This window comes from Scomber scombrus, chromosome 2, assembly GCF_963691925.1.
Source record: "Scomber scombrus chromosome 2, fScoSco1.1, whole genome shotgun sequence".
Classification (NCBI taxonomy): Eukaryota; Metazoa; Chordata; class Actinopteri; order Scombriformes; family Scombridae; genus Scomber; species Scomber scombrus.
This window is the reverse complement of record NC_084971.1, coordinates 26,219,644-26,239,296: the sequence shown is the minus strand read 5'-3', so window position 1 is coordinate 26,239,296 and position 19,653 is coordinate 26,219,644. Positions and strand designations below refer to the sequence as shown.

Below are 19,653 nucleotides of genomic sequence, written 5' to 3'. Positions count from 1 at the left end.
AATAGAAGTGCGCAAACCTACCAGCTCTGCTGTTCTCCTTGATGGTGACGTTGTACACTTTGTTTGTGAACTGCAGACCCTCGTGTTCGCCCTTCAGGTGGATGAACACCAGGCAGGTGGAGGTTAAAGCAGGTTGTCCTCTGTCTGAAACTACAACCTGCAGCTTCCTCCCAGAGAAACCTGCTCTCACTCGTCTCCTCAGTGAAATCTCACCAGTCTCACCGTTGATGTCAAACAGATTGTCCTCATCAGACAAAATAAAATGCACCGTGCCATTCTCACCCTGGTCGTCGTCTGTTGCTGTCACTGCGGTGACTATCTGGTTTGGAAGAGTCCTCATGGAAACCCAAGCGTTAATGGGATTTTGGACACAAACTGGCACGTTGTCATTCACATCTTCCACCTGTATGGTCACTGAAGCCACAGAGCTCAGCGGCCCTTGAGTGCAGCCGTCAGTAGCCACAGCTCTGAGGGTGTACTGGGTCCTGCTCTCCCTGTCCAGAGACCTGGTGGTGCGGATCACACCTGTGGAAGGGTCGACTGAGAAGGCCCCCTGGCTGCTGTCCTCTGTCAACGAGTAGGTTATGTCCCCGTTGGACCCCTCGTCAGGATCCAGGGCAGTAAGACGCAGGACCTCAGCTCCTGCAGGTAGACCCTCGGTGATGGAGGTATGGTAGCTCTTACGAGTGAAGGATGGGATGTTATCGTTCTGGTCCAGCAGCACCAGCTGGAGCTGGGTGGAGGAGCTGAGTGGAGAGGGGCCGTAGTCACGGGCCTGTATGTCGAGTGTATAATTCTGACTTTCTTCACGGTCAAGGACCTGCGTGGTGCTGACAGCACCTGTGTGACTGTTGATGGTGAAGCGACCTCTGTAGTCCTCACCTAAAGACAATCAGAGATGTAGTCACAACCCAAAAGTGGACAGAAATTAAAGGATAGTTTTGGTTTATTATAATTTGGGCTTGTTTTTGTATATTTGGAAATTATTTCTATTGGTATGTTCACACTGTAATTGCAGAGATCTCAAAAATTCAACAACATAGCTATGAAAAAGTTTGACATGAGCAGTCAGAGAGGTTGTAAACGAGCCAGTTATTTTGCCAGATAATTTAAAGCTTTCTATTTTAAGGTAAGGTAAAAGAGTGAGAGCACCTGAAATGCTATTGCATGTACGATAGCTCCAAATTGAACTGTGATGGATGCTTACAACAAACAGTTTAGATAATAATTTTACCATTAGTCTTTGTTTTCTCTTCCAAATAATTTTAGGTAACCCAGGGATGTGTGTATAACCTGCATAATTGCTTGGTTTCTTGTTCTATTAGACAACAAAAATACTATTCAAATAGTTTGGTATACAGAGTAATATCTGTGTTCCTAACCTAGTATGGAGTAGTGTATTGTTCCATTTTCTCCATGGTCTGGGTCGGAGGCCTGAACAGTGTGGATGATCCCGGGGGGCAGATTTTCCGGCAGGCTGATCTGGAAAGATGACTGCATGAACTCTGGAGCGTTGTCATTGTCATCCAGCACGGAGCAAAGTACTGTGGCGGTGCCCGAAAGAGGCCGAGTGCTGCTGTCACGAGCCTGGACTGAGGACAAGAATTAAAAGCAATTCAAACTCTGACTCTTCTCCAACGTATTGCATCAGAAATCTTAAAGTCATTTAAACTTAATTTTAACTGTCATGTAAAATCAGTAATCGAATTTTTCACATTTTGAAAATGTAATTTTTATTAGCAACTGATCTGTTGCTGCTTGAAAAAACATCAGGTATCTCATTTAAAAAAATGGTTTCTGTTATTTAAAAATGTGCCCTTTTAGCAGGCTACAGTAGGGACACAGGAAACAGTAGGTGAGAGAGAGAAAGTGATATGACAGGCAATAAATATCACTGGCCTGAAATGAACCGGGAGCATTGTGAGAACACCATTTACTTTCTGGACATAAATCCACACAGAATCACCAACTAAAGACAAGTTATACTTAAAAACCAAATGGACAGGAAAAATATAGCTAATGGTGAATAACTTTAGGAGACTATGGAGTGTTGTTATAATAGCTCCTTCAATGATAATATAATGTAGGCTATATATTGAAAACACAAGTATTACGTGTAATATGAAATACACAGTTTTGCTCGGTACTCTCAATCTAAAACACAGCAGTGAGAAAAAAATCTTATTGGCGCCATCTGTGCTGAAGACTGAAACCAGATTACATTTTTAATAGCAGTACAGAGTCTTAAAAAAAAAAAAAAATCCTGTCAACATAAAGTGCACTGCGACAGATTTTAATACTTGCTGAAAAGAACTTGGTATTTTATTTCTTTCCAAAATTCATCCGCGGCCAGAGAAAATTGTCCCCACATATTTCGGTATTTCCCAATAAGCCCTGTGTGATTCTGGCACGACTTCAAGACATTCAGACTTGCCTGTTATTATATTTCGTTATTAGATCTAATTGTTCGTCATACTGCTCACTGTACAAATATTATGATAAAACATCTGAAAGCACTTTATCACTAAACACTGCTGAATAGTTTAAATGTAATTACTGTGTTTCCCCACGAGAGAGTGAAAGCAAACACTTCAAAAAAGTTGCGGGTGCAGAAGCAGTCAGTAGAGGTTAGATATACGTACTGTACCGCCGCTCTTTAAAAGTCTACTGTTTATAAATCAATCTGCTGAATAATGTCGAGGCAGACCTTGAAATTCTTTACGACTTTGGCTGTGAAGCATGACAAGAAAGAAAGTAGCGAATGAGAACCAGAGAGGTGCAGGGAATGATAAAAATGTCTTTATGTGCTTTATTTTTTGTTTTAATATCGATATTAGATGTTTTTATAACCCTTTAGGAGGAAGATTGACTCAAATGCTACAAAAGGAACATTGAGCAAATAACAGAATCACAGTCTTTCAAATAGTCGGCTGTGGACGTGCTTATATCCTCAGGGTCATATCCAGCAATATCAAGAGATATCTTTAAAATACCTTTTTATCCAGGATTTCCCCAAGGATATTAGTTAGCGGAGCGCTGCCAGCCCCACACTACAGCACCATCTGATCACAACCATCAATGATACAAGTCTACAGTACCAACTTTAAATTAAATCAACTTGATGCAGCTTTAAACATGTGTCCAACTGGTCATAATCCTGGTGTCTGACTTGCAATGTAGCGATGAATTCTTTTCCCAAAAATCAACACAGATTTAGGACTGATCGGGTTATTTGTGATAACTTTCCCAACTTGTAAAAACTTTGCAGGTTTTCTTTTTTTTTGCAACATGCCGCTCTGATTAATTATGGCGCAGTGAATATATAATGAGACAAATCAATCACTGTCACCTGCTGAGCTGAATCAAAGCCACATTTTGTTATCAATATAGTTACTAACACAATTTAAAACAGCTGCCTCACTCTTTAAATATGTAGTCTTTGCTGTGTGATTAAAACTTAATAAACCAAATGTAAGTATGTCTTCTGACATAGGTGAAGGTGCTTCTTTTTTGCAGTAGAGGAAGGTTAATTCTACTAGAAAATGCTACAGGAAACCTTTTTATCTCAAATGTTTCTTACTTTATCTCAAATGGGTTTTAGAAGCAGTGACATGTGCACAAAGTTGTAGGAATGTTCTTAAATGACAAAAAACAAGCAGCCTTTGAAGCAAAGTGAAATTGAAATATGAAAATCACCCCTTTTCACACCACCATTTATGCTTACATTTCTGTCATTTCTGGTGAAGCAGATTTTAAGTGCGTGTGTTCATGTGTGTATTTTGGCAGGTTTGCTTGTTCAAATATCCTACCTCTGAGAGTGAAATGTTGCTGCTGCTCTCTGTCCAGGTAGGAGGTGGTGGTGATCAGACCGGTGTAAGGGTTGATGCTGAAGAGCTCGTAGCCGGGACCCGGCAGCAGACTGTACCACACCACAGCGTTCTCCTCTGAGGGACAGAAACAAACAAGGAGGTAAATGTACATGTTTTACATGCTCTGCCGGACTAAACACTGTTATGAGCCTCAATATATCTTCATTTAAAAAAAGTGTGAGAACAACTACTAAAACTAGGCAATAAAGAAAAAAGCAGGTCCTATTATTAGTATTATAGTGACTAAATTGTGTCCTGCTGTTCCCAGATTGTGAGCTCAGACACTAGAAAGCCACAACATCCAAGAAGATCCCATGTCAGATTGTACTGTACAGCCAGAAGTGCTGAGCCGAAGGCAAGTGGACACAATATTGTACAAATCCACATATAAAAAAAAACCATCTTAAAAGGATTTACATGAGAGGAATGTGCTATTATGAAAGATATAAGGTACTACAAGCTGCCAAAACTGTCAGAAATCTACTGATTAAAAAGCCAACTTATTTCTTCCAAATAAGCAAATCAAATCATTCTTTAACTGAACATTTACCTGCCTACCTCAGGTCTGCCTTTTCTGTGAATTATATTTCATGTATGGTTCTGTGTAATAATATCTTTAAATGTGAATGTAGCATCTAATCTTCTGCTTATTCCAAATATCTTCTTCCGTGGCGAATGTGGAATATTCAGCCTGGGAATGATTACGATTTTTTCAACACAAGAAAAGCCAACACATATGAAATCATCAAAATGTCCCAGTGTAATACAAGCTCCGATCTTCCTATAATAGTTCATGTTTTCAATCAGTACTGATAAAATTGTTTTGTTTTTGTTTTTTCCTTTAAATCAAACAGATATTCCGTTTAGCACCTCATCAGGTGAGTTTATATTTATGGCTGCTTCAGTTCCAGAAAGGACTGATCTGATCACCAAATTGAAAACAGAACCATCACAAAACATCATGTGTCACCTCCAAACCCTGACAGGAGGGGGGGGGGGGGGGGGGGGGGGGGGGGGGGGCTGACCTTTATACCTTTATCTGCCGTGCTGCTCTAGTCTGTCACTGTTTCTCCAAAGTTCAAGTCAAACATCGACCAATAGAAATACAAGATAGCACTTAACTTACACACAAACTATGATAGTGAAGCTCATTGGTGCCCAGTAGCTGCTACAGAGTGTGAATTTTTTAAATATCAGTTTCAGAGAATCTCGGCAGAAACTGTCAAAAGTACAAATAGGTCACTATAAAAACTGCTCACAGCTTGTCTCTCAGTCTGTTTCTGCTCAGAGATGTTGCTTGATTTTTTTTTGTCACTTTTAAACTCTGTGATCACCACAAACAATAGTTTATTCACCTCAAAAAATCTCAGAGACATATTTCTCAGAATCTGGACAAATAAAAACCAAAACTCGCCGCATGGCTGGATACAACTGGAACTAAGTGAGAAAATCTGTTTTCTTTGTAATTTGAGTAAACTTAAATGTTCGTGCTCTTGTAGGTTGGAGTAATAACTTTACTGCGAGCGTTTCTTTAACTGGACTGACTCCCGATTCATTAGGAAGGTGTTTTCAGCTGTCTAAAAAGTGTGATGAGTGACCATTTATGAACGCCAAGATGTGCTTGTTTTCTGAAATATGGGCTTTAGTTTCTACTTTACTTTTCATTTTTACAGTAATTAAATATATATTTCAGTGTTTTAGGTGCATCCCTTGATGATTAGCCTTTTATTTCTTTATTTATTCATTGAAAAATACTTCTTACATCAGTTTTATATTTAACGGCTAGGAAGGATTGTGAGCTACACTAATGTCCTCTTCGAATACAGCTGAAAAGTTTAGTTGATTAATCGATCAAAATAAATTAAAATGGCAACTATTCCGATCATCATTTAATCGTTTCAGTTTTTCTTCAAACAAAAACATCAAATGTTTTCTGGTTGCTGCTTTTAAAATGTGAGGATTTGCTGTTTTCCTATTTTAAGTCATTGAATGTTGAAAAGCTTTGGGTTTGGGATTGTTGGTCATGCAAAACAGGCAGTTTGAAGAAGTCAGATTGACGAATTATAACAGGCAGTTTTCATCATTTCCTGATATTTTAAAGACAAAGCAATACATTGATTAGTCTTGGAATGTATAATATCTGCCATGAAACTTGTGCCTCTTTGCAAAATATAAAACAGACACAAATAACAAACGTGATTAATAAAACCCCGATTTAAGTTTTTTTTGTGTAACTTCATTTTTTACTCAGAACAAAAGATTATGCTCAATATTCATCAACAGCACATTCTTCATACTTCTGATTATATTTAGCAAACAATTGTGAGAGGAAAAAAACCCCCAAAACATTAGCACACCTTAATGTAAATGATGTATACAGATGTGGTGATCAAATCTTACCATAAAAATATGATTTCATGAATAATAACTGTATTTTTTTTCTTGTGACCCCAAAGAAAGAACAGTTATTCCCTCCAAATATAAACAATTACTGAACAAAGGACGTGCAGAGTGATACAAAGTTTAGCTGTCACTCTCCAAAGTGGATACAGACACTAACACAGGCGCAAAACAATGGTCATTTTTGGGGAGCGCTGGGGGAAAAAAAGCAGCGCAAATGATAATCAAATAAGACTGGTGGGAGAGCGGGCTGAGCTGCCAGACGGGGCGATTTGGGGAGACAGATGAAAACACGGGGTCTATTGGCACAGATGGCTTGGATTATGGAAATCATCATGAGAGAGGACCTTTCAAATCTCCCAGAGGAGCTGTGTGCTTGCTGTTCTTGGACAATTCTCACCCCCAAGAATGTTAGTTCACATCAAAACCCCTCCTGTACAGATCCTCCTGCCACATGCCCTCCACCTCCGGGTGCCAGCAGTATTTAAAAGGACTCGTACTGTCAACACGAGGAGAAGAAATGGGATTTAGGAGGCCCCGCGCACAACGTGTTAAAATAAACAGGGCTGATGTGTAGATTTGCGAATATGATTAGGGGTCAGATGAATGAGATTTGGTGGGATGTACAGTGTATGTAGCATATAAAAAAGACACAAATGGAGCAACACATGAGGGGAAGGGGCAGAGGTTGGTTTCAATTAAACGACTAATGGAGTGAAACTAAACAGACGATAACCTTGATTCACTGCGCTGCTGAAGTTAAACCAAAACATGGAAGGGGGCGAGCTGCTGCTCAACTGGATTTTGTCATGTGGTGCTGCGCTTTAGAAATAATAAAAGGAGATTGTTATGTTACCTTTTTAACAGAGAAAAAGCTGTATGGGAATTTCCTATTTTCACCATTTAACGCATCAAGTAATAACAGGTTGAAGTATCACTGAAAAAGAAAAACAACTCCTACATGAATGTTATAATAGCTTTAGTTTTATTCTATTTTATGGGTCACTATTTGGTTTAATGCATATTGAGTTTAAGGCTATTTGGCTCCAAGTATATATGCTAGTGCTGCCATCTAGGCACCATGGCAGCAAACTGCCTTTTTACCACAGGATGATTTTTTTAGGCTAAACTGAATCCTACAAGATCAGAACTGCTCATCAAAATGCTTTTAGAGACAAACACACTTCAGTTTCTTTCTTAACGGTCTCTGTTGTCATTTTTTCTTTTTTTATAATTGCCAAAAATCACAAACTTGTCTCGGAGAGCTTTATAATCTGTACGATATATGACATACTCTATGCACGGATCCTTGATTTAGATGAGAAAATCCTCCAGAAATAGGGTCAAGCCTCAGTATAATAAACAGAAGACAGGAGAGCAGACAGAGGGAGTTACTAGATGTACAGAGCAGATGCTTTTGTGTTTATCTCTGGACAAAAGCATCCAGATGTGATCAAATCTTTCTTCAGTGACAAATAGCTTTAATGCTGCTGGGCCATCCTGGTTCTTTGTGTCTGGCTGAACATATATTGTTATATTTGGGCAATCAATGGATTAGAAATAAATACATTTGAAGGCAATTTTCTCTCAGAAATATGGTTTGTAATATTTGATTATACATAAGCTTGTCGAAGAGTGTTAAACTTTATTTGACAAAGGCAGCTTACTCATGACTAACAAACATTCAAACCTACAGGAGGATATAAAAAGCTAGTAATTATTACCTGAATCCTCATCAGTGGCAGAAACCCTGATGACTGGTTCTCCGGGGTCTCTGTTCTCTGCCACGCTGGCGTTGTAGATGTCTTGATCGAAGACAGGCAGCTGGTCATTCACATCCCCCACCTCCACTGTCAGGGTCTGGGTGGAGGAGAGCGAGGGCAGGCCGTGATCCACGGCACGGATGGTCAGACTGTGGACACGCTGCTTCTCATAGTCCAAAGGGGCGGAGAGAAACAAGAGGCCTAAAGCAGACGGACCAAGATGGAGGTTGAAAATGACGGTCATTTTTTGTTTGACTGGAAAATTTTGAGAATTAAGCAAATCCTACCTGTTTTCTCCTCCAGTGTGAAGAATCCTTTTTTGTTTCCAGCCATGATGACGTAGGATACAACCCCATTTTCACCTTGATCTCCATCTATGGCCACAAAATGATGCAGCAGGCTTCCCCCCTCTGCGTCCTCCATCACCTGAACTGTGTCCACTGATATAAACACCGGCCGGTTATCGTTCACATCCAGCAGGAAGACCTGAGCCGTCACTGACGTCTGTTTACGCTCGTCCTTCCTCTTCGCCTGGTCGGTGGCTTTTACAGTGAAGGCGAAGCTGGGGGTCGTCTCACGGTCTAAAGGTGCTGCTACAGTCAAACTCCCTGTGTGAGGGTTTATCTGAAAGGGGAAGCGTGAAGATGATGCACTGTGTCCAGGGTCAAAGGTGAGGGAGTAGCGGAGGGCACTGTTTGGAAAGGTCCCATCAGCATCCCTGGCATTAAAAGCAAACACCAGTGATCCAGCTGCAACATCTTCCCGCAGACCGAACATCACCAGTTTATCAGGGAACCAGGGCGTGTGGTCGTTTACATCCTCCACCGTCACACTGACCAGCACTGACACGTTCACTCCTGGAGCGAGTCCAACATCCTCAGCACGAACCACGAGCAAGTACTGCACGGCAGACTCATAGTCCAGCGGCTGGTTTATATATATGTCACCAGAGGAGCTGTCGATACCGAAGTGAACACTTCCGTCGCCCTCTGTGATAGAATAGTGGAATTTCCCTTTATCTGAAATGCTTGCAGAGCCGATAACTGTCGCTGGCTCCACGTCCTCTCTCACCGAAAAACGTCTGACTCTTTGGTTGTCAGAGTGGACAATCTGAGCCTCCACTCCATGAACCTGCAGGTGAAAAACATTTTTAAGTTTGTTTATTTGCAAAAAGAAAAGAAAATGTAACAAGTAGTAGAATTACAAATGGTTAAAACAGAAAGAATCATATATTTCCAACAGATGTGCTGGAAGAAGCCAAAAGAGAGAGATTTATTGTATAGTCTCCTTCGAAAGGTTGTAAAATTTAACAGGGGTGGAGATTTGAAGCAAAAGAAAAATGTCAAACTTTCTGGATCTACACATTGAACACTTATCACTTCATGCTATAAATGAGTTCTTATAAATTTACAGTATAAATGTCTCCCTCTGCTGCCAAACTTAGGCTATTTATGGATTTGTACTAAATATCTCTTCTCTCTGCACATTTGTTAAATGTGTATTATATATATCTCCTGCAGAGGCTACAGTTGGTTCCATGGCGGTTACGCTGTGGTTTTATCTACACATTAGATCATTTGGGTTTTTTGGTATCATATGATCTCACACGTATACACTGTTAATGAATGACAGGTTGTAATATTCACTCTCTTTTTTCCTTTTTATGAGTTATCACACCCTCATCTCTACAAACTCATAAATTCATGATAAAAGGACACTAGTAGCAATACAGTTTTTTATTAACTGACTTGAAAATAACTAACTAACTAAATAATAAAACATTTACAAAAGTATCCCAGATTTTAAGGATCTCTATATTTAGAGGTATTTAAAGTATTAGTAGGTATTTCAATTTAGAGGTAAAGAAATTGCCCACCAAAGCTGATGGCTGTTTCTGCTGTAGTTGTTAATGTTGATTATTATGCTAAAATAATCATTAAAGACAGAAGACAGAATGCTTTGCAATAAAAACATATAAACTGATCAACATGAAAAACTTACATTAAACATTAAGAATCGCAGACTTTCTTAAAAAGGGGGGGCATTTGTGTGGTCCTCATGTTTTATATCAAATATAGTTTTAAAAATTATCTTTTGTAAATTTTAACTTTACTGCATATTTTCAATGGAGTTTTTCTGGTCAAGCTAATGCAGTGACATACAATAAAAGAGTAAATCATGTACTCATTACATCTACAGTGACAGTCCCACACTTTAGCCACTTTTGGCTGCTAATGGGCTTAATTGTTTAGATGTGTACTCAGAAAAAAACAATATTCAGTCTTTTTCCAATACTTTATATGATAATTATTTTTCTCAACAGTGTTCACCAATGGATACTAAATACCCATTACTTCCATCAAGTTTCCATCAACATCAAGTTAAAACAAATATAGTCCAAATGATGTTGTCTGAGCATAGTCAAACAAAACTATACCATTCACCCACGTAGTGCTCGGAGCAAAATTACAGTTAAACACAAATCAAATATATGGCTCCTACAACATCATTCAAAGACTCTAATTGTAAACGGATTTAGAATCAGATACATACAAAGTACGTTAATGCAGCAGGAAGTTCACTTAAAAAACATAAATCACAGTATTCAGCAGAAGAAAGTCTGTACCTGTACATGAATGACTGCAGTGTCCTCCAGAGGTGTGGCTCCGCTGTCCCTGGCAGTTACTTCCAGAGTGTAATATGATTTAGCGCTCTGGTTGAAAAGCTCTGTTGTCCTGACGTCTCCAGTTTTACTGTCAATCTCAAAGGGCCTAAAAGCCTCATCTTCTAGGTTAACTGAAAGAAATACAAGATGGTGACATTGAGCAACTCGTGAATAAAAGAGACACATACTGTAACCGCACATGACATTCACAACTCACCTGTGACCAGTGAGAAGTTAACGGTTCCATTTTCTCCTGCATCCAAGTCTTTGGCAAACATATTGGTCACCAACGATCCTGCTGGTAGACCAGCCCATATCTGCAATGTAGAGATGAAGATGTACCGTGTGAATTACATTTGATATCAATATGTGACCTTATTAACCAAACTGTACACTTAAAGAATAAAAATCTATGGTTTTTCTATGTAAGTGTAATGATTTATGATACATTGTGTTAAAAAAGTGCCTTTAGAAAACTCCTGATGCTTAAGATGAGTCTCAAAGGTTCACACTGTTTTAAGAAAGCGACGTAAAATATATATTACAGATATTATAAGCAACGTGAAAGCAGAGGAAGACTTAATAAAATTTAAAAATCTGATTATCGTTTTTGTATTAGTGTTTTCTGCATTGCTCAACTCTAAAGTTTTTAAAAAGTGCTATAATTTTCTTATTCTCTGTATCAAATTTTGTTAAGACCATCATCATCATCATCATCATCATCATCATCATCATCATCATCATCATCATTATCATCATCATCATTATCATCATCATTATCATCATCATCATCATCATCATCGTCATAAGGATTCACTCTGCCAGGATCACACAGACTCTCAAAGTCCAATGTAAACGTAAAATCCAAACATTTACCTGAATATTAAGCTCCTTGGTGGCAGGCAGGTGTGTAAACTGTGGCGCATTGTCATTGATATCAGTGACCAGGATGTGAACGTTGGCGGTGGCATTGAGACGAGGGTGGCCCTGGTCTGTCACCATCACCTTCAGACTGTGCTGGCTGTGCTGCTCCCGGTCCAGCGCCACCCAGTTGATGATTTCACCTGGAAGGGTGCAGCGAAGGTAGATAAAGGGTGAGGATTGTATGATTGCACAGTCAGGCAAAAAATGATTTGTTATTTATGTGAAAGTTATACCTGTTTTAGCGTTGATGCGGAAGAACTTCCCATCTGAGAGCAGGATGTAGGACAGTTGGGCATTTTTCCCAGAATCCCTATCCACAGCTTTAACTGTTCCCACCAAGCCTTGAGGCGACGATCCCTCTGACACGGTGAAGTAGTACACCTCACTGCTGAACACTGGAGCGTTGTCATTGATGTCCAGCACCAGTACGATCACCAACGCTGTGGCTGTGGTGTTAGCCAGTGAGGCCTCCCTCGCTGTGGCCAGCACTCGAAAACGAAACATGGATTCTGCCTCATAGTCGAGGTTGTGAGACAGATACAACCATCCTGTCTTTGGGTGGATCCGAAATGGAGCAGGAGGGAACCCTGTTTCTGCCTCCAAGGAGTAAGTAAGGCCTGAGTTTGATGTGTGAGCTCCACGGCTCCTGTGCGCCCTCACCTGGATAACCCGTGAATCTTTCCGGTAGCCCTCACCTATCTCCACCTGGTAGACTAATGTCTCGAAGGCCAGACTGTCTTCAGTGGCTGTTCGGTCTATGTTGACTGTGAGGGTCAGCGTGGAGCTCAGGGATGGTTCTCCTTCATCTTTTGCCACAATTTCCAGGCTGTACCTCTGCTGATGATCCACTTGTAAACTCTGATTTAGTGTCACTGTCCCAAGGTTGGGGTCAACAACAAACATACCATTTCTGCTACTTCTGAGATAATACTGCACCCTCCCATTTTCTCCACTGTCATAGTCATGTGCATGAGCGATGAACAGCACTGTTCCTGGGAGCGTATTTTGGGACACTGTGATGGTGTCACTGAGTTTTGGGAAGATGGGGCTGTTGTCATTAACATCAGCTATAGTGATGTTGACTTGTGTGGTGCTGTAAACAGGCGAGGTGTCAGTGAAGGACTGAAGAACCAGCAGGGCGTACGGCTGCGACTCATGGTCCAGAGGTTTGACGTTGCTGATCAGGCCGGACTTTGGATGGACTGAGAACAAACCCTGAGGGTCGCCAGAAGAAATTCGGTACGATACAGATTCCGAGTCTGTGAAGACAAAGATTATCATATTAAAAGATGAAAGAAAAACATTATTTATTTACAAAAATAGGAATCATTTTCCCTTTGCTTCCCTTTGACATGTAAAACCTGGTTTATTTGTCCAGGTTTTGAGGTCTGCCTGCACCTCAGTACAATAGATTTTAATGAGATTTATTTTGTGGTCGCAGTAGTAAAAATGTAGACTTCAAAAATTCAATATAAAAATCAGCAACGTCTGAGACATAGATCTAAAAACTTGGGCAAATGAAACCAAAACTATCTACGAAGCTAGAAGCCACTTGAGGTAAATGAGAGATATTTTTTTGTTAATTTGAAACAACATACTGTACAAAACATGAAGTATAGCATGTAGTTTTAATTTGGTGTCCTGAAAGCTGAGATGAAGAGGAGTTATGTGAGAGTTTTGTCGAGCAAAAAAATAAGTTAAAAAAGTTGATGTATATGAGTGCTTGCATAGATTTGTGCAAAGATGAAAAAGAAAATTAAAGACAGAAAAAAACTGGGGTAAAAGGACAAAGAAGGGAAAAAATGAGTAAAAACGGAATACATAAATAATAGAAAAGGGCAAATACATTTAACCACATTTTTTGTATGAATGTATAATGCTGTTCAACTATTGTATTTAAAGCAGCCACCCTGAAAGAATTAAACTGGTCTGTATTTAAATTAAATTCTTTTTTATTTTTATTCCCATGTGCTGCATGTTTATTGGTTTGTAATGCAGAGTAACACGCATTAGTATTTTGATGTTTGTCTTCCTCAGTGTGCAGATTAATTGACTGCAAACAACCTTATACATCATTTTCATTCACATTGTCTCTGGTGTGTTTTGGTATAAATATGTGCTTACATGTTAGAAAAACATACTTTAAGTAATGCAAACCTGCTATTTTAACATGCAAGAGAACATGAACATGGATACAGAGCACACACACACACACACACACACACACACACACACACACACACACACACACACACACACACACACACACACACACACACACACACACACACACACACAGAGAGAGTAAGCAACATTGAGTAATTACAGTACCCGTTCCATCAATCCCCTCCATTAATACCCTCCAAGTGTTTGTTGCCCTTGCACTGTGTGCAAACCTTTGAACCAGCAAGTTGTTGTTGCTGTTGTTTCCACTTTAAGTTCAAGCATTAATCTGTTAAGTGATTAGACAACCTTAAATGACTGTCTAGTGCAGTCAAGAGATTTAGCTGTTGAAGAGTCTCAGTGGAGTTAGTGGCATGATAAAACAAGTGGACTATGAGGAGATAATCCAGGAAAACTGGGGAGCTCAAAAACCCTCAACAGAGAGGAGGCTCCAGTCTATGTTAGATTAAATATTATATTGTTTTCTGCTGCTGCATCTCCTCTTCTCTTCTCCTCCTCTTCAATTTATTTATGCTTATAATATATGCTCCTCAATTTTATCTGCAGCTACTTCAAATGAGCCCACCCTAAACGAATATCTTAATTTACATTCATAATAACAGTGACAGAAAAAGTCCTACGCCATCAAAGGTGCAAATTTATGACAGGATTATCTTTAACCTCTAACAATAGAGATACAATATACTGCGCAATTGTCTCTGACTGTTAATCATCTGTCATCTGTTCATGTGGTTAAAGAGGATTAAAGATTAAACTGCAGCCTTCTTCTTCTTTGCCTCTTCACGTAACAAAGATCGCTTGTTTTTGTCACAATCATTGTGTCAGGACTAATCCTGATTAAATTCTTGCGATGTGCAGAGTTTGAAGAATTTGCTCTTATATTAAGTTACTTTAATGGCATCATTTTGTTTAAAGGGTACAACGTACATTACAATGTCAGTTCTTATTAAAAATAAATAGAAGTAGCCTGCTCATAGACACTCACATGCCACTTAATTGGGTACACCTGTACAATCTAACGCAATGTTTAGAATATTCCCCCCCATAGTGTGTATTAATGGGGTAGACAAAAATACTTTCAATATAAAGCAGTCTAGTACAACACAACTACCCACTATAACCTCAATAATAATCATCAAGTACAATTATCACTTTTCTGTGTCAACAAAAACTGAACATAAATAAGTTTCATAGACGTAGAATTTGTGGCAGAGTTGTTACAGGTGCACCTAATAAAGTTGCCGGTGAAAGCAAGCATTTTCTCTGTCCAGTGTGTTAAGAATTGTTTTTTTAGTTTCATTTTTTACAACTGCTTGGCTGGAGCTGATCCAGTCATTGAATTTAATGTTCTGAAATGATTTAACTTGCTTTTTTTTTGGACTGTGAGAGAAAACCAAATGCAATAAATCTAAATGTACTGCTTGGGGTTTTAGGGTTTTTACTGGAGCATGCATTCATTAAAGGTTATTTCTCTCTTTGCCTTTATTAGTAATCTGCACTTTTTGCATTTGATAATTTTACTGTTTTTAATCTGACTACTTTCACACCCAACAGTGGTAATATTCTCACGAATCCTCCTCTCACCCAACAACTCTCAGAATAGTGTAAAAAAAACAATGAGGTGGGCAGTTGTAAACTCACCAGCAGGGTTTATGGCCTCCACAGTCCCTACAGAAGTGCCAGGAGGTGTGTCTTCAGGCACTGTGAAGGTGTAGCGTGACCTCTGGAACACAGCTGGAGCCTGGGCGCTGGGTAAAACATTGATGGTGACTTCTGCAGGTCTGACTGCGGACAGGCCCTCACCATCCTGAGCTGTTATAGAGAGTTTCACACTGGCTGCACCCAGGTGGGTCAGAGTTGAGGCCAGGTAGAGCATTCCTGCAGGGACAGAAAAATAAAGTCAATGAAGCATATTTGTCAACATTTAGTTTACTGCATTTGTAGACATACAACTTTATGATGACAGATAGGTCAGGAACTGGACTAATTTCTTTCATCTAAATTTAACTTGTAATCCCACCCATATGAGCAACCATTACTCTGCAAACCCCAGATAATTAACACTACCACTGATACTGTATTCAGTTTGTTAAATGCAGGTTGAAATACTTCAAACACGCTAATTTAAAAATAGTTAATATGTTCCACTTTTTAAAATCTGTATCTAGTCATACAGTCCTACATTGTGGCTGTGTCGATCTAACTCTCTGCCATGTGGGGATATAAAGCTTTTGGGTTTCTGCAGCATTCCCGCTGTGAAGTGACACTGGCAATCATATTATCAGGACTTACACAGAAGTAAGTCGTCGTTTATCCCCGAATACTGAGACTGCCAGTCACACAGTTTAGTAAAAGACAAGCGAGTGGACGTGTAGAAGCTGTCAAGTCGATGCAGCTCGAGATGTCATTCAAATACGGTTAATTCACTTAAACTGTACAACAAGTTAAATACCAAAATCCTGTGTGAGTGCTTTGTTACTTTATGTTAATACGGTATGAAGCTGATTTAAGTGCTGCAGGCTTGCTGACTGTTGAACATTATGATTGTAGTCCAAATAAGAAGTGCCTAAGATGAGTCATGGTAAAAAAGGGGACAAATGAACCTTGAAAAGTTGCTTGACCCACAAATTATTAAGAAATCCGTGACTTGGGTTCATGATTTTTGAATTGTTATCTGTCTTTTATCTTTGGTCAGCAGATTTTCTTTTTTTCACAACCTTCTGCTTGAAAGCTAAAAAAATCTGTGTTGTGTCACACTCCTACAGAGTTTCTTTGAGATTAAGGCTAATGCATAGATGTACAGTGTGCCATGTCCACCTACCTGTTTGTTTATCCAGTGCAAACAAATTAGACAGGTCACCTGGAAGGATATCGTAGGTGACCTGTCCGAAACTGCCAGAATCTCGATCAGTAGCGATAACGTTGAGGATTTCTGTGCCGGGCTGTGCATGGCTGCTAATGCTCATGGTGTACTCTTCGGGGTTGAACACTGGAGCGTTATCATTAAGGTCTTCTAGCTCAATGTGTACGTAGGTTTGAGCGCTCAGACCTCCCTGAAGAATGAAAAGTGAGAAGAAGTTGTTACCTATACCTGCTTCAATTCAATTCAACTAATTAATAACAAATGAAATCCACTCACTGGATCTTCAGCTTTGATCAGGATGTCGTGAACCGTCTGTCCTGTATCTCGATCGATGTCCTGGGAGACGCACAGCTCTCCGGTCTCAGGGTGGATTTGGAAGAGGGGGTGCTTGTCCTGCCTGTCGAAGCCATCAGACAGAGAATAGTGTAGTGTGCTGAACTCAGGGCTGTCTGCGTCTGTGGCTACAACCTAAAAAGAAGACATACAGATAATAACATCAGAGGGGCAGTAATGAAATATGCAGCAGGTGTGTGTAGAGTAATAATGTAATGACGGGTATCTGTTTTTATTTTATTTTTTGCTAATCAAATTTTCTGAAAAGGTGAATAAACTTGTCAACAGATCAAAGCTACTGCAACTAATGCAGTCTCATAAATAAAAAAAAGTTTCAAAAATAAAATAGTGGATTTAAAGTGTTTGCAGTATGATTTGTTCTTGTTACAGAACACTTGATTATAACCCTAATAATATACAAATATAACATAATAACATCAAGTTCTCAGGACTTTGAATAGTCAAGTTTGACAGTCATGTTTGCTTACACAACTTGACAAGAGGGTTGTTATCTAACCATCATCTTGTTAGTGATAAACCTCCATTGTGTGTCAAGGACGCTCATCGTTGGTAACATTTCATACAGAGTTTCATCTTTAAAAGATAGGTGGGTGCATTTCTGCCAAAGTAACAGGAGATCACTATGCTTTTGTTTTACAGCAGGCAATACTTTTAAAGTAACTGATGAATTTTGTCATGATTTCTGTTTAAGTAGCTGGTATATAAATTAAGCTTTAACCAAGACTAAAAATAGGGATTCTAGTTGTGTGTAAGTATAGAGGACTTGGACTGCTGGCCAAATGTCTGTTGTTATTCTCTTATTTTGTTATTCAGTACTGGTACTATAAAGTAAAAGTAGCGGTACTAAAAAAAAAAAAAAAGATTACTTAATTACAAGTAAAAGTCCAGCATTGAATATGTCAACTACCTCAAATCAGTATATAAATTCAGTACTTGAGCAATTGTTCTAAGTTAAATTCCACTACTGAAATATTTTCTATTAAGTTTAAAGTAGTGACCAAGTTTCTAAGTCTTCTTCTGGCTTTTGAGTTTATCCCATGGCCCTCGTCAGCACAATCTACACACTCAGTCCCTAATTCATCCTTCCATTTCCTGAAATAAAGATGATTTCTTTTTTATACAGTTTGCTGTATTTCATTCAATTTTAAAATTACATGGATTTTTACTTCAGCCCTTGAACTACATGTCATTAACAGTAGTGTAGTAGTAGTGTCGTCTGCCATCTGTTAATGTTTAGATTTAACCTCTGAAGTAGTCGTGAATCATAGCAGTGGTTTTGTTCTGAGGAAGACGGTCAATATAATAAAAGCATAAAAAATCCCCACAATCAAAGGCTGAGGTGTATCACTGCAGTAGAAACCATGAGACAGAGCAAAGGACAGGTCTTTGATCCAACAGAGCTCCTTTCATGTCTCAACATGCCAGTTACAAGAAACACATTTTACAGATAGAGCGCTCACTTTCAGCCATAAAGATGATATCATCTCCGACTTTATGAACTCTGATCAGAATAAACTCTTACACACACGGATCCTGGTCTGAATAGATGTATGACTCACCCAACGTACTTTTGAACTGACATTAGATCTGGGAACATCCACGTGTGCTTATACATAGTATACTGACTGTTGAGGTACATATTTGTAACATACTATGTTGTATTTGTGTCAGCTGCACAGTCAACACAGTATTAGCAGTGAATGTGAACCGCTAAATACTGCAATAGCCTAAGTGAGCCATAAACAAGTTGTATACTGTTAAAATATAACAAGTCATAAATATACAGTTGTAATTACTACATGTGTGGCTTTTAGTGCTAAAACAAGCTGATTAGGGCTTCAAATAGCGATTATTTTAATTATCAATTAATCTGACAATTATCTGTTCCATTTATATCATTTTTTTGTCTGTATAATACTCATAATACCCGTTCTCAGAGTCAAATGTGACACTTTCAGACCTTTTGTTTTGTCTGACCAACAGTCCATAACCCAAAAATATTCAGTTTACAATCATGTTTACAAAATAAAAGCATTAACTGAAACCAGACAAATTTTGTCATTTTTGCTTAAAAAAAGATTATTCTATTATCACAATAGTTGCAGATGGTGAGGGCCTGACCGCAATCAGACCTTGCAATTAATTGTTGCAGCTGTATTGTCCTTTATTTTATGTTTCTCAGCTGTTGGGATTTACTGATATTCTCTGTTTTATATCTTTGTACAATTGAATATCTTTTGGTTTTTGACACTAAACAAAACAAGCAATTTGAAGACACAATCTTGGGCTCTGTTAAGTAATGCATTTGTTGCTATTTTTTGACCTTTTAGAGATGAAATACTTAATCTGACTAATTTAAATTTAGGCTAATTAATAATTAAAGCAGCACTTTCACTTTTCATCTCTTTCTCTCTCTTTTATCTGTGTACTGGTGTTTTATCTGTGTATGGAGCAACTGACTACCTGATAAAAAAAAAAAAAAAAACATACCTGTGAAATACTGTTAAAAGATTTTGAATCATAACCAGTGAATTTAACTGTTTTTTCTTTTTCTGATTCTCTTATATCAGTTTGCTTAGTCTTCACTTTTTTGAAGGTATTTTGTATCAGTATAGTTAAACACAGATGGAT

At 38.8% G+C, this 19,653-nt stretch overlaps 1 protein-coding gene across 1 annotated transcript in view; it reads right to left on the bottom strand.

Moving 5' to 3' along the window:
* Positions 1–19,653, bottom strand: part of dchs2 (dachsous cadherin-related 2) — a 31,532-nt gene that overhangs the window by 8,538 nt on the left and 3,341 nt on the right. Inside the window, exons 2-13 of the mRNA XM_062426190.1 lie at positions 16,945–17,136; positions 16,627–16,858; positions 15,447–15,683; positions 11,855–12,880; positions 11,574–11,761; positions 10,915–11,014; positions 10,659–10,828; positions 8,320–9,163; positions 7,994–8,233; positions 3,810–3,944; positions 1,383–1,592; positions 22–882 (exon numbers count right to left, since the gene is read on the bottom strand). Of these exons, the coding sequence (XP_062282174.1) occupies positions 22–882; positions 1,383–1,592; positions 3,810–3,944; positions 7,994–8,233; positions 8,320–9,163; positions 10,659–10,828; positions 10,915–11,014; positions 11,574–11,761; positions 11,855–12,880; positions 15,447–15,683; positions 16,627–16,858; positions 16,945–17,136 (4,435 nt within the window). The remainder of the gene's footprint in view (positions 1–21; positions 883–1,382; positions 1,593–3,809; positions 3,945–7,993; positions 8,234–8,319; positions 9,164–10,658; positions 10,829–10,914; positions 11,015–11,573; positions 11,762–11,854; positions 12,881–15,446; positions 15,684–16,626; positions 16,859–16,944; positions 17,137–19,653) is intronic.